The sequence below is a fragment of the Phytophthora cinnamomi genome (assembly GCF_018691715.1).
Source record: "Phytophthora cinnamomi strain GKB4 chromosome Unknown Contig25, whole genome shotgun sequence".
Classification (NCBI taxonomy): Eukaryota; Oomycota; class Peronosporomycetes; order Peronosporales; family Peronosporaceae; genus Phytophthora; species Phytophthora cinnamomi.
The window spans coordinates 167,136-179,061 of NW_027150958.1; the positions used below are offsets into that span (position 1 = coordinate 167,136).

Genomic DNA, 11,926 nt, shown 5'->3' on the forward strand with positions numbered 1-11,926 from the left:
CCAAGCATAGCTGGTTCGGCGAGATCGAATGGCACACTGGTGGGGTGGTAGAAAATGAGCTGGTGCAAATGCGCTCCGCAAAAAGGTTGCCACTAACAGGAACGACTTGAAGGGCCCTGCTGATACGCCGGATAGCTTCATCAACGACTTCAAAGACCCGTGCGCGGGTGGCGTCTGTAAGGTGGCTCAGACTAGAGTTGTCGTAGTATGGCGTTATGCGCATGGGCTGGTAGATTGCATTTTCCAGCTGACGTTGTGTATTGTCTTCATCCTGCAGTCTCCGCCTCAGCTCGTTCACGTGAAAGGGGTGATTGTCGTCGTAGTTTTGGGCCCCTGTGACGTATTTGTGGTCCAGCGAATCGTGAATGCAACTCTTCACCACTTGAACCAAGTACCAAGCTAGAAACAACGCCAGGGTGCGCTTTCGTAGTGAACAAAACTCCATGGATGAACTCCCACCGAGCGCCTTCGCTACTGCCGGCAATCTTGGTCGCTATTCGTTGGTTGGAATATGAACTGCGCTTCCCGGCGAGAAGATGTCACAGGAAGGTCTGGGTGAGCGGGTTGCACGGTCCTCGCGCTGGCGGACTGACGGGTTGGAAGAGGAGTTGAACTGTTGAAGGCAAATTGAGAAGTAATTGAGAGTGAGCTCTGGACGCACAGCGACCCACTGGTGCCTTCTTTTTAGGCCGTGTTCGACTTGTGCAGATACGGTAACAACTAGATCAGCTGCTTCAGCTGCAATGTAACCATAAACGTGAAAGTCAAACACAAATATGCGCAAAGAGCTGCTTTACATATCCCTATCCGAAAAACAGGATAGGGCTGTTTTTCAAAGCAGTCATTTCAATCTCCTGCCAGTACCGAATAACCTGTGGTATCACTTTCCATTTAGCAGTGATATAGCTAACCAGAGTCCGCGCGAGAAGGACCTCCGTGCCACTAAGTTATAGCATACAGGCCTCAAACTGTATGTTTTGGAGTTCATTTTGCCATCAGATGGCTCGTACCAGCAGCGCCAGCGTCCAAAAGTCTGCCAAGCGGCGAAGGCGGTAAGGTGAAGCCGAACGCTGTTTCATCCAGGATGATCCTGCGCTACATGTCACAATCGCAGTGTCCATGTATTTCGCTTTAATCAGACATGCTACAGCTAATAACTAGATGGTATTCTACTGCCTACGTCCTCCTCCTCGCCCGCACCTGTCGCGAGAGGTAGAAGCCGTTCTGCTGCGTCGTGTTGTACGTGGACTCACGCGGTTCAGCTCCACCATGCGAGCGAGCAGATCGTTCGTATGAGCTGCCTGGTAGGTGTAGCTGCTGTATGCCCCGGATGGCGTGAAGGTCGAGCCGGTAGATGCTACCTTTTTTTAGTCAGTTCATCGTCTGCAAGTCAAGAACCCGCAGAGAACAGCTCTAACCGACTATACAAATGATGACCAACTCTTGTCGCTGCAGTACTTCAGCTTGCTCGAACTAGCTGAACGCGTCGCTATGAATGCACGTAGCTTAGACAATTCACTTGAGTAATGTATACCACCTACATGGATTTTGAGCTGTTTGTATCGAATTACCTAAACCTTCTCTAGGATATTTGAGGTCAAGTTAGGTAGGTAGGTATTTCTGCCTAATTTTGATAGGCCTGTGTATCCTTCCCCGCGTCACACAGCATAAAATTCTAAGACCATTTTGTTGCCTACAATTAGATCGAGAAGATTATCAACCACTTCTATCCTGAGTTGCCTGCGGCTAAATTGGACGAAGTGCTCAATGCAGGATGTCTAGACTGTATGTGCTTTCAGCCTTGACGATGATTTTGACGAATATGTTCCGGGCTGTATTTAGCAGAGCTTAGCATTCAATACATTGTATTAAATAGACTCATTTGATTACTCCCTGCATTCAATCGTACGGTTCCGATAGACAGGACATCAAGTATTAAATAACATCAAATATTAAATAATATTTAATGTCTTGTCTATCGGAACCGTACGGACATCAAATAATATTGATGTCCTGTCTATCGAACATCAAATAATATTTGATGTCCTGTCTATCGGAACCGTACGAACCAGAGGTCGGAAAAAAAATAGTGCAATACAATAAATAATCAGTTTTTTCAATATAAAATTTTATTACTGGACAACACTGACCTCATACAATATCAAATTGGCCCAATTATTGGCAATAAATTTGTAAAAAGTGCCCCCACTGGCAAATACCGAAAGTCTAGCCAATAAACTTCCAGTCTATAGACCAGGGTCACTTGAGTGCAGTATCACCGCTGGCGCAGCGCTGTGTGCGCCCTGGCTGCCGGCCTATAGAGGCTGCTACGCATTGCTTCTTCGAGTGTTATCCCGTCCAGGTGTTGTGGCAGAACCATGGACTCCAGATTTTCGATGCTCCCTGGGGTGGAAGCTGCTGATCTTCCCGTCCGACCGCGTTCTCCATGACGAATGACGACATCTTCGTGAGATCCTTCTATGGCGCATCCACACAGCCATGCGTCTCCGGAACGATATCTATTTCCACGGTGTGCGTGCATTCCCGGTTTGAGCTTCTCGTTTTAGCAACACTACCAGCACCTCTATCGCCGATCAACCGAGTTTAATCTTGGTTCCCTGAACCTGTTGATGACGACGTTCAACTCCCAGCTAGCACCAATAGATTGAGCCTACTCTCTTGAAAATTGCGATCTCAACTGCTGTATTCCTCTATAAAGTGCTGTTAGTTGTACCATTTCTGTACCAATACAATATAAATTGCTGCAATTTTTACTATTGTTTAGCTTGAAATTGCAGTTTTTATTAGTGACAGACGGTGGATCCAATTCGATATCATACTGTATTGGCGGACCTCTGGTACGATTTAGTGTACCGACATAGACCAGATAATACATGTATTCTGGTTTGCAGATATTTTGTCGCTCGGATTTAGGGCTTAGATCGATCTCTGAGATAAAATAATTCGTAGACATAAACATGCGACATGGTAGTAAATCGACCTCCAGGTGTAGGTAAGTCGCACCACCTCTTCCTACTGAACATAACGGGCGCATCGTTGGTTCTCAGGACACCGAGGTAACGTCGCCGGCCACTGCTACTCTAATACTAATCTGTTGAACGTGTTTGATGGCTCGTTAGTTTCGTTTGTGAGTGCACTGGCGGCTCCTGTATCGCTTGGCTTTCCGCTTGTCTGTCGCGCGAGCAGCTCCCCGCCATGTAAGACCGCATGTTGATACCATGCTACCATTTTTACTTTAGGAAAAGCGTTTCGTATGAACTGCTGTAGCTCCTCTAAATAAAATGTAGGGTGGGCTTTCACGTACTTTCGAACACGGGTGACCACGTCGTTCGGCCAAGGCGACGAGCGGTTAGTTCGATCTCCTTCATCAACCACACCATCGGTCAAAAACAACTTGTACCAACGTTGCAGTGCTCGCACGTTAGGCCCAAATATATCGCTAACATACTGCATACATATTCCATACACATGCATAAGAAAAACGGCTCGCCAACGGTAGTCGAGAGAGTACATGCTGCACTTGTGCAAGGTGAAGGTTTTCAGAAACTGCGGTGCTTCGACAGATCAGCAGCGCGATCTGCCGACCACTCGTCAAGTGTCCAGATGTAAGTGTCCAATTGCATATTATATATCTATATATATAAGCGCGGCATTATAATCCGTACACAGACATCGCGATTTAAATTAAATCGGCCCGAATTTCGTTTTTGGATCGGCAATTCGACCACAGATAGCGTAAATCGAGATCGATATCGAGGCTGGCGATTATAACTTGGAGGATTTAATGGCCATCTGTTTTTATATCGGGCGCCAGATATTATAACTCGGGCAAAACACTAGGTGGAAACGACAAACGCATTGCAAAGCATAATATATGTTACTTATATGTTGTACACTAAAGTGTATGTGATATTAATAACACAGGGTCGTACGGATGATGAGATGTGGTCCACATCTCTTCATGGCGGCATTAGAAATGAGAACCAATTTATTCAGTACTATTTAACGCACGCAACAATGCGTCGTTAAGAACCGACAGTGCCACCTTGACTTCTCTACAGCAAGGCACCGATAGCCTGTACCAACCACAAGGTGTCGTCGTCACCACCGTCCATTGCGGTTTTGCAAAATGGTACTCCTCGGAGGATTTATGCCTCTCTTTAATAAATCAGGTTAGTATTTATGATGAGGCGCAGTGCCGGTTCTGTATTTCCATTCAACCAGTCCGTTCAACACAACCGATAATAGCTGCATTTGACGTATTGAAATCCAACATGCCCTTAGTTTCGGGATCGAGCGGCTTCGAGACGTAAGATGGGCTATCAAGTGTCCTATCGAACGTAGGCTCAGGCTTACGGCTTGGCATGAGTTGCTGTAGTCATCATTTTCATGATGATTACATGTACAGCATTTGAGGGCCACTAAACTTTAATAAACATAGCCTATGTTGGCAACCTACAATACATACAGTATTAATAGTAGAATGTAGGATAGTAATTGAGCAGTCCACTGGCTAAAATTCTTTGAGTCAGTTTGAATACACCTTGAACAATTTTCATTGCAGGTTTACCATCGCATCTGTTTGTTACAAAGCCGTGCGTCGCCCGGTGAGCGTGCGAAAAGAAATGTATGGTATTCATAATACACATACAATATAATGTGCACCATTTCTCACCCTACTTGCAAGTTTTACAAACCAAGGTGCAAATGACCGAACCATGCATTTTTTTAATTTATGGCTACGTTTTCGCGATTTCAAGACAGAGCCTCATTTTTCATGACTTGTGGTTTGTAAAACTTGCAAGTAAGGGTGAGAAATGGTGTACTCAATCGAGAGGGCTGCTCGATTGAGCTATATATCCCATAGTTGCTAATAGATTCGGTGATATGCATAATACGCAAGAGCGCTATGGTGCGGGACTCCCGGTGATTGCCTAGTCTGGCAATTTGAAACTGTGCGTGACCGCCATCATGGATTGTCTAGTTTGGTAAGATGAACCTTGTGCATGACCGCCTTGAAGAGCTGCGGCAGAAGTGGACGAGAACTTCGCAATATCCTATTTTGAAGTTTCTGTGCGCTACAGTGTGCATTCCAGCCAAATTGATTGTCGAAACATTTTCCGCCGTCAAGTGGAATCCAAGAGTTATGGCGGCACTGCACCGGGATAACGAATCGCATGCTGAAGCGAATAAAGACATCGACGAGGTGGAGGACGAGGAATGCAGCCAGTTGGCCTCAACGACAAGAAATGTTGTTCTCCTTGATCGAAAATATTATCTCGACCTCGAGGACGTCCATGTCACGGGAGTTTGCTAACAACAACAAAAAGTTAGGAAAATCACAGTATTTTCGGTTGAGCAGGATTCTTTTCTCTGCTGCAGGAATCCTGCAGTATGCTACTGCCTGTTGATCTTCTTCTTGGCGTAATTGCCGTTCTGCAGCAGTGGTCGTTGTTCGACCACGGCCAGGGGTGGGCACGAAGAGCTGGATGGTGGCCGCCTGGGACGCAGGCACGATGGCCTTCTGAGACGGCACTGCACGCTTGAGCAGCGTATCCATTACTTGGTTCAGAACGTCATGGCCGCCCACGAAAATCATGCGGGTCAGCGAGCTGGCCCGCATGATTTTCGCTGGACGCTATACGTTCTCCCTTTCCTGGACGCTATACGTTCTCTCCTCAAGGGCTCTAACTGCAGATATGGCTTTGCCCGTCAAATGGCGTGGAGCTGAGAATGGAGGTGACGGGTGATCCTGTCGTGGCCGCGGGTGCTACTGAGTCCAGCGACAGTTGACCCACCCTCTCAGTAAAATAAAATAATTATTTTTCCGAGCTTTGAACTTGTTTCTCCCGGACGCCGTCCCGCTCCGCGCGGACCTCAAAGTAAAGCACAATATATGTTTGTCAGACACGTTCATTTCGATGGTTCACTGAGTAGTCGGGTGAATAGTTTGTATTGCTTGTGTTGAAAAGAAAGTCAAATTGGCTGCTCCAACGAAGCGTATTCCTTGATTTGCTTTGCTTGTTCAGCCGCCCACTTGCTATCTACTTCACAATGCACGGGGAGTTGATCGTGCAGCTTTGGACACAGCAAAGCTTAAAGGTTTTGTACAAAGGATGATCGCTGAGAGAGTTGCAGCATTTGTTGGTGTTAAAGTTTTTTTCCACGTTGCATGGCCTCACAAATTTGGAACCCGGAGCAGCTTGTTCTCAGGTCCCGCGTGGCAGAGCTGGGCACGGCAGCAGCGACAACAAGGAGAACGACGGTGTTGGGCAGGAACTTCATGGTTTGGCTCTTCGGATGACAGGGCGGGTTAGGCTTGGAAATTTGAGAACTACGTGACCATGGCATATTGTCCTCCTCTGTCCTAATTCCTCTGTGAGGGCGTGGTACGACGCTCACATTCGGCGGCCACGGGAAGCGACACCTTTATCGTTGAGGCTGTGGATGTTTTATTTGGTGAATTTGGGAGTTACGTTGTCCAACATAGGTAAACTAAGGTGCGCATCATGAGATTAAATCTGGGAGTGTCTGGTAAACTGTAGCTGTAGCTCTGAAAACAGATACTATTCTCTGGATTTTATCCTGAGTCCTTAGGCGGATGCCACTCAGGTGGCATTATTCTCTAATCGAAATACCTGCCGAATACGATTCGTTCGGTTCGTCAACTGGCGCTTGAGGGGACTGTGGTGTTGAATTACCTGTGCTCAAATCAAATTATGCTGGTATGTTGACCCATCCAGTTTTTATTAAGATAAACCCCCTATTTTTTCAAATAATTTGTACTCGAGTATAATACGTGTGCCAGGTAATTTATCTGATCACTCGAGCGACATCCGCGGATTTTCTCCGCGTTCAGGCAACATGCAGTCCTCGGGGTGGTCAATACGACAAAGTCGTGCGCCGCACGAAGAGAAGTTCTGAAATTTCGTGGCCTAAATTTGAAGAAACAAAGCTACGGCCTGCCTCGATTTGTTTATTGCTGGTTATGCATTGAAGGCTGGATTTGCTGGCAATATTGACGGGGACCCATACATCGCTAGCCAAACTTGTCTGAGATGAAATGTAACATGCTAGAACGACAAGAACCGTGGGGTCATTTTGTGGGCAGCAGAGGTTTCGATCGACAAATATTGATAAAGTTATGACCCAGAACGCGCTCATGTTACAAATCCCAGTATCAAAAAAGCTTTATTGGCCGGGACGATTCGCAAATCGCCTTAACAAAGATAACTGCCGAATAACTGTGTTTTTCTTTTGTCTATCAGTTTTCGTAAGGGCAGCTCGACCAACGGAGCAGAACGTTCCGCACGGTGACAGTTTTCATGGCGTATTGGTATGTCGTCGGAATGCTCTGTGCTAGTTACCCGGTGGGCGACCTGGAGCTCCCAAACGAGATCAAGCGAACTCTCCAGAACAGTCGGCCTTGGTTTGTGGAGATACTATTGAGGTTCATCCGTTCGAATCGATACGCGGGTATTCGAAGTGAAGACTGGATGCCCGACAGGCAAACCGCATCCATATCCAGCCTCTTGTGTCTCCCTAGGTCATGGTCGGTCTGTACTTCTTGGCCTCCACGGTGCTGTGCGCGCTGAAGCCTGTTCCCCCCGCCTGCAGGTGCACGATGTCCTTCTTGCGCAGCTTCAGGCCCGTGACGGGGCACGTCATGGTGGGCAGCACCATGTCCTTGAGGCAGCTCTCCAGCAGCACCTGTCCGGACGGCCGCAGCAGCACGGCGCGGTGGTGCGAAATCTCCTTCTTGGTCACGGCGCAGAGCACCCTGTCCTCCTTCTCGCCGGCTGCATCCCAGTCGAACTTGAGCGGCATGAGGTGCTTGAGCTTCATCTCGTCCAGGCTCATGGGGTCCCTCGTCTTGGCGTCGGGCTTGGCCACCGTCGCCTCCTGCGACGGCGTGCAGTCCGGGATCCAGAAGCTGGTGCGCTTCATGGCCTCGCGCCGGTCGTCGTCTGTGGCGGCGTCCACCTTCTCCTGCAGCTTCCGCGTGGCCAGCGCGGCGCGGCTCTGCGGCTCTGCGATTGCTGCGCCCTCGGCGGCGTCCAGCGCCTTCTGCAACGTCGCGCGTTCCTGCTGCAGCGCTGCGTCCTGCGCCTTGCGGCTCTGCGCCTCCGAGAAGCGCTCGTAGGCCGCCGTGTTCTCCTGGATAGCGCGCTTCTGCGCCAGCAGGTTGGCGTAGATGCACTCCTTGCAGTACACGAAGCCCGCGGGAGACGCCAGCGGACTGCGCCCGCGCGTGGACGCCAGGCACAGGCAGCACACGCCGAAGGACAGCTGTGCGTCACGCCCGAAGCGCCGCTTCAGCGTGCCGTGGCCCGCGGCCGAGCGCTCGTGGTACGTGAAGTGCGTGGTCGCCGTCGCATTCTTGCTGTGCCGGCTCATGCTCACTTGTTAAGAACTGTCCTACAGCATTTTTTTACAGCTCAGCGAGAATTGAATTTCGGGTCCATTATTTTAAACTTTATTGCAATAGTTTTTTAAATAATTGTGTGAAAGTTGTTTTTGTAACATTTACAGGGGCATCCGAATTGGGTAAAATAGAGAGAGTACTGTCTGCACCAACAAATGCATGTTGAGGATTCCAGTGTATTGGCCCCCGCCGCTTGGCGGAAACTTGCGAAGCATGATGATGCAGGCGAGCATGTGTGGGTCGTTTATCCCGAGAAGGCACGATGGTGCTGGAGGTTTCCCACGTAGCAGAATTGTCCTACGGAGGTTGTCTGCTACATCTGACAGTTAGGCTTGCGCCAGTTGAAGACACAGTACGACTATCTGTCAAAGAGAAGAACTAATGTGGGCTACCAGCTCACTTCATAAAAACACGATTCCTTCACAAGTAGCTTTTGCTGCTTGTTCGCTCGCCAAAACTTTAGCAAGCTTAGATTTTACTCTGCGCGCGACTGCAGGTCGCTTCAGGTTGTGAGCCCAAGACCTGGGCTGGTGAAGCTCGCCTGGAACTGACTACGCGAGAATGGCAGATACAGCCAAGGAGGTGAAGGAGTCGAAGAGCGAGACGAAGTCCATTCCGCCGTTCGATGGAAAAGACTTTGAAGTGTGGCTTGAGCGTGTCAGGCTGAAGTTACAACGCAAGCAGCTGTGGCGATACTGTGAGAAGGACGTCTCAGAGCGTGAAGAAAGTAAACAGACTGATCATGACGACTGGGTGAGCAAAACGTCGCGGACAAAGGAGATTCTATACGAATCAATGACTAATCAGATAATGAAGACAGTGAAGTACGAGTCTACTCCATACCGCGTGATGGAACGCTTGAAACGACGTTTCATGGGGAGAACCTATTTAAAATATGCGGAGGAGAGTTGAATCGTTTCCGGCTGGAGTCAACGGGCAATCTACCAGATCACCTAAGTGAAATGCGCCGTTTCATGGAGACAATTTCGGTGGTTGGCAGACCAGTAGATGAATATGCAAAACCGGCTATCGTGATTGGCTCCTTACCGCGTGGCTATTACAATGTGGTTCAAACTTTTCTTGCAATACACACAACGCAAAAAGCGGACGACCCACCGAACTATGAACAGCTGGAGCAAGCATTGGAGATGGCTTACGACCACACACAGAACCGGAAGGCGGAAGGTAGTAAGGGCGATGAAGAAGACAAGGCATTCTTTGCTGCAGGGGGCCGTGGTCGTGGACGCGGTGGTCGCGGACGAGGTTTTGGCGGTCGTGGAGGAGCAAATCAAGGAGGAGGTCGCGGTGCTGGTCGCGGTCAAGGCAGCGCCAGTCTGAAGCGTGGTGGAGGATGCTTCCACTGCCACGAACAAGAGCACCAAGTGCGCAATTGCCCGTACCTGGACAAGTGCCCTCTGTCCGAGAATCAGCGTGGAGGTTCAACGCAAAAGCGCACAAGTTCGATGGAGGAGTAAAAGATGCCAAGACCAACAGTAAAGGCCGCGATGGTAATGAAAGCGATGATAACGCCTATGTTATAATGAGTTTGATGAAATTGGAGAAAAAAGTAGCTGGTCTCGCTCATGACCGCTGGTATCTGGACTCAGGAGCTCCTAGTCACATGACGAACCAAAAAGATGACTTTACGTCGTTCACACCTTTGAGTTCGACAGTGCGTACTGGTGGCGAAAATTGGCTGGAAGTTGCTGGCATTGGAACAGTTAAGAAAGAAATAATTACGTCCAGTAGCAGAGTTTCATTATTGCTGCATGAAGTACGATACGTTCCTGAATTACAGTGCAGCCTGTTCTCAGTGGGAAAACAAACTTCACGGTTGCTAGTGGCTACAGAGCGAGTGCGATGTCGTTTTGATGAAGATGATTATGCAGATGTACTACTTCAGTCGGGTCGCACTACAGCTCACAGAGATGAAACAAATCGCTATCGGTTGAAGTTGGAGAGACCATCCGATGCAGTGCTGATGGTAGGAGGTGATAAAGTGGAACTGTGGCATGACCGCCTTGGTCATCCAGGGCGAAATGCATTCAATGCGCTCTTTCGACACACTCGGTGGCCAATGAGGAAACTGGAGCTTCGTGTTCCCAACGGGTTCAACTGTGATACGTGTGCCAAGGGCAAATTGACCAGAAAAAGCTTTCGCAACACCCATAACGCACCAACACGTGAATGGCGGATTGGTGAACGTGCTCATATTGATATCTGGGGGCCATACGCGATAAAATCCTACTCTGGCAAGCGATATTTTGCGGTGTTTGTTGACGAAGCCAGTCGATTCGCAACTATCTACCTTTTGGCTGAGCGCTCAGATGTCTACGAAAACCTACACATCTACTATCAGCGAGTGAAAACCCAGTTGAATGTGCGCATCAAGGCGGTTCGCAATGACAACGCCAAGGAGCTGTTCAAGCTGGCTGATATTTGTACGAAAAGTACGGCATGATGTGTACGTCCAGCGTTAAGCGCACACCGGAACAAAATGGCGTGGCGGAGCGAATGGTTAGGACAATATCTGAGCGTATGAGATGTTTGCTGAATCATTTTCAGTTGCCTGAAGAGATGTGGGGAGAGGCTGCAGTAACAGCAACCTACGGTGTCAACATTATGCCTAATTCAACAAGAGACATGGAGGTCCCTTACGCGTTGTGGTACCGCGAATTGCCGGCGTACTCACGGTTACGCACATTTGGCTGTGCCGTGTTGTCTTACGTGGACAACGTAGAGAGGAGAAAGATGCAAGCTAAGGCTCGTGAAGCTATCTTTGTTGGCTACAGTCGTGAGAACCATGGCTACCGCCCACTTCATAGCAAGACACGGAAGGCTTCCTATAGCCATACCGCTGTTTTTTTATGAGAGGAAGGCAGGGCGAATAGCAACGGGTACGACGCCTGTCTTGGACACTGTGGTGCCCATCGAGCGGTATCTTGAAATGGATAATGTTGCCATGGAAAACATCCCAGCCATGCTTGATGAAATGCATGATGAAGATACAGAGGAGGACGTAGATTGTGAATCCGCTGGTACCAGCGACATACTCCCAGACCTGCCAGGTGGGGCAGATGATAGAAGTGCCAGGACTGGTGGGGCTAGTGGTGCACTTGCTGGTGGCGGTGGAGCTAGTGGTGCAGTTGCTGGTGGTGCCGCTAGCGCTGGAGCAAAGCGCAACAGACATGAGAGTAGTCAAAGTGATGAACCTCCTCAAAAACGGACGCGGTCCGAGAATGTCGTGACAGTGCGAGGTGCTGCAGAGCACCCGCGCAATGTGAGTGAAAGTGGACAAACTACTGAATCAAAATGCAAAAAGAAAAAGCGATGCAGGGGGCAGCGCATGGCACCGACTGCTGAAGCTACTTTGCAACGAGCGGCATCACGTGAAGAATTGTCAGTCCAGAAGCGAACACCATCTTCGGAGACTCGCGAGATGGAGACCATGGGCTTGGTGACGCCTGTACATCGTGACGG

The 11,926-nt window shown here is 49.1% G+C and overlaps 2 protein-coding genes across 2 annotated transcripts; one reads left to right on the forward strand and one right to left on the reverse strand.

The window, feature by feature from the left end:
• Nucleotides 1-28: 28 nt before the first annotated feature.
• IUM83_16839 (uncharacterized protein) lies at nt 29-403 on the forward strand (the record flags this gene model as incomplete). Its single annotated transcript, XM_067941751.1, has 3 exons — nt 29-39; nt 100-181; nt 278-403. The coding sequence occupies 3 exons, from the start codon at nt 29-31 to the stop codon at nt 401-403; spliced, it is 219 nt and encodes a 72-aa protein (XP_067794406.1).
• Nucleotides 404-7,563: 7,160 nt separating this feature from the next.
• IUM83_16840 (Nitric oxide synthase-interacting protein) lies at nt 7,564-8,418 on the reverse strand (the record flags this gene model as incomplete). Its single annotated transcript, XM_067941752.1, has 1 exon — nt 7,564-8,418. The coding sequence occupies one exon, from the start codon at nt 8,416-8,418 to the stop codon at nt 7,564-7,566; it is 855 nt and encodes a 284-aa protein (XP_067794375.1).
• Nucleotides 8,419-11,926: the final 3,508 nt, after the last annotated feature.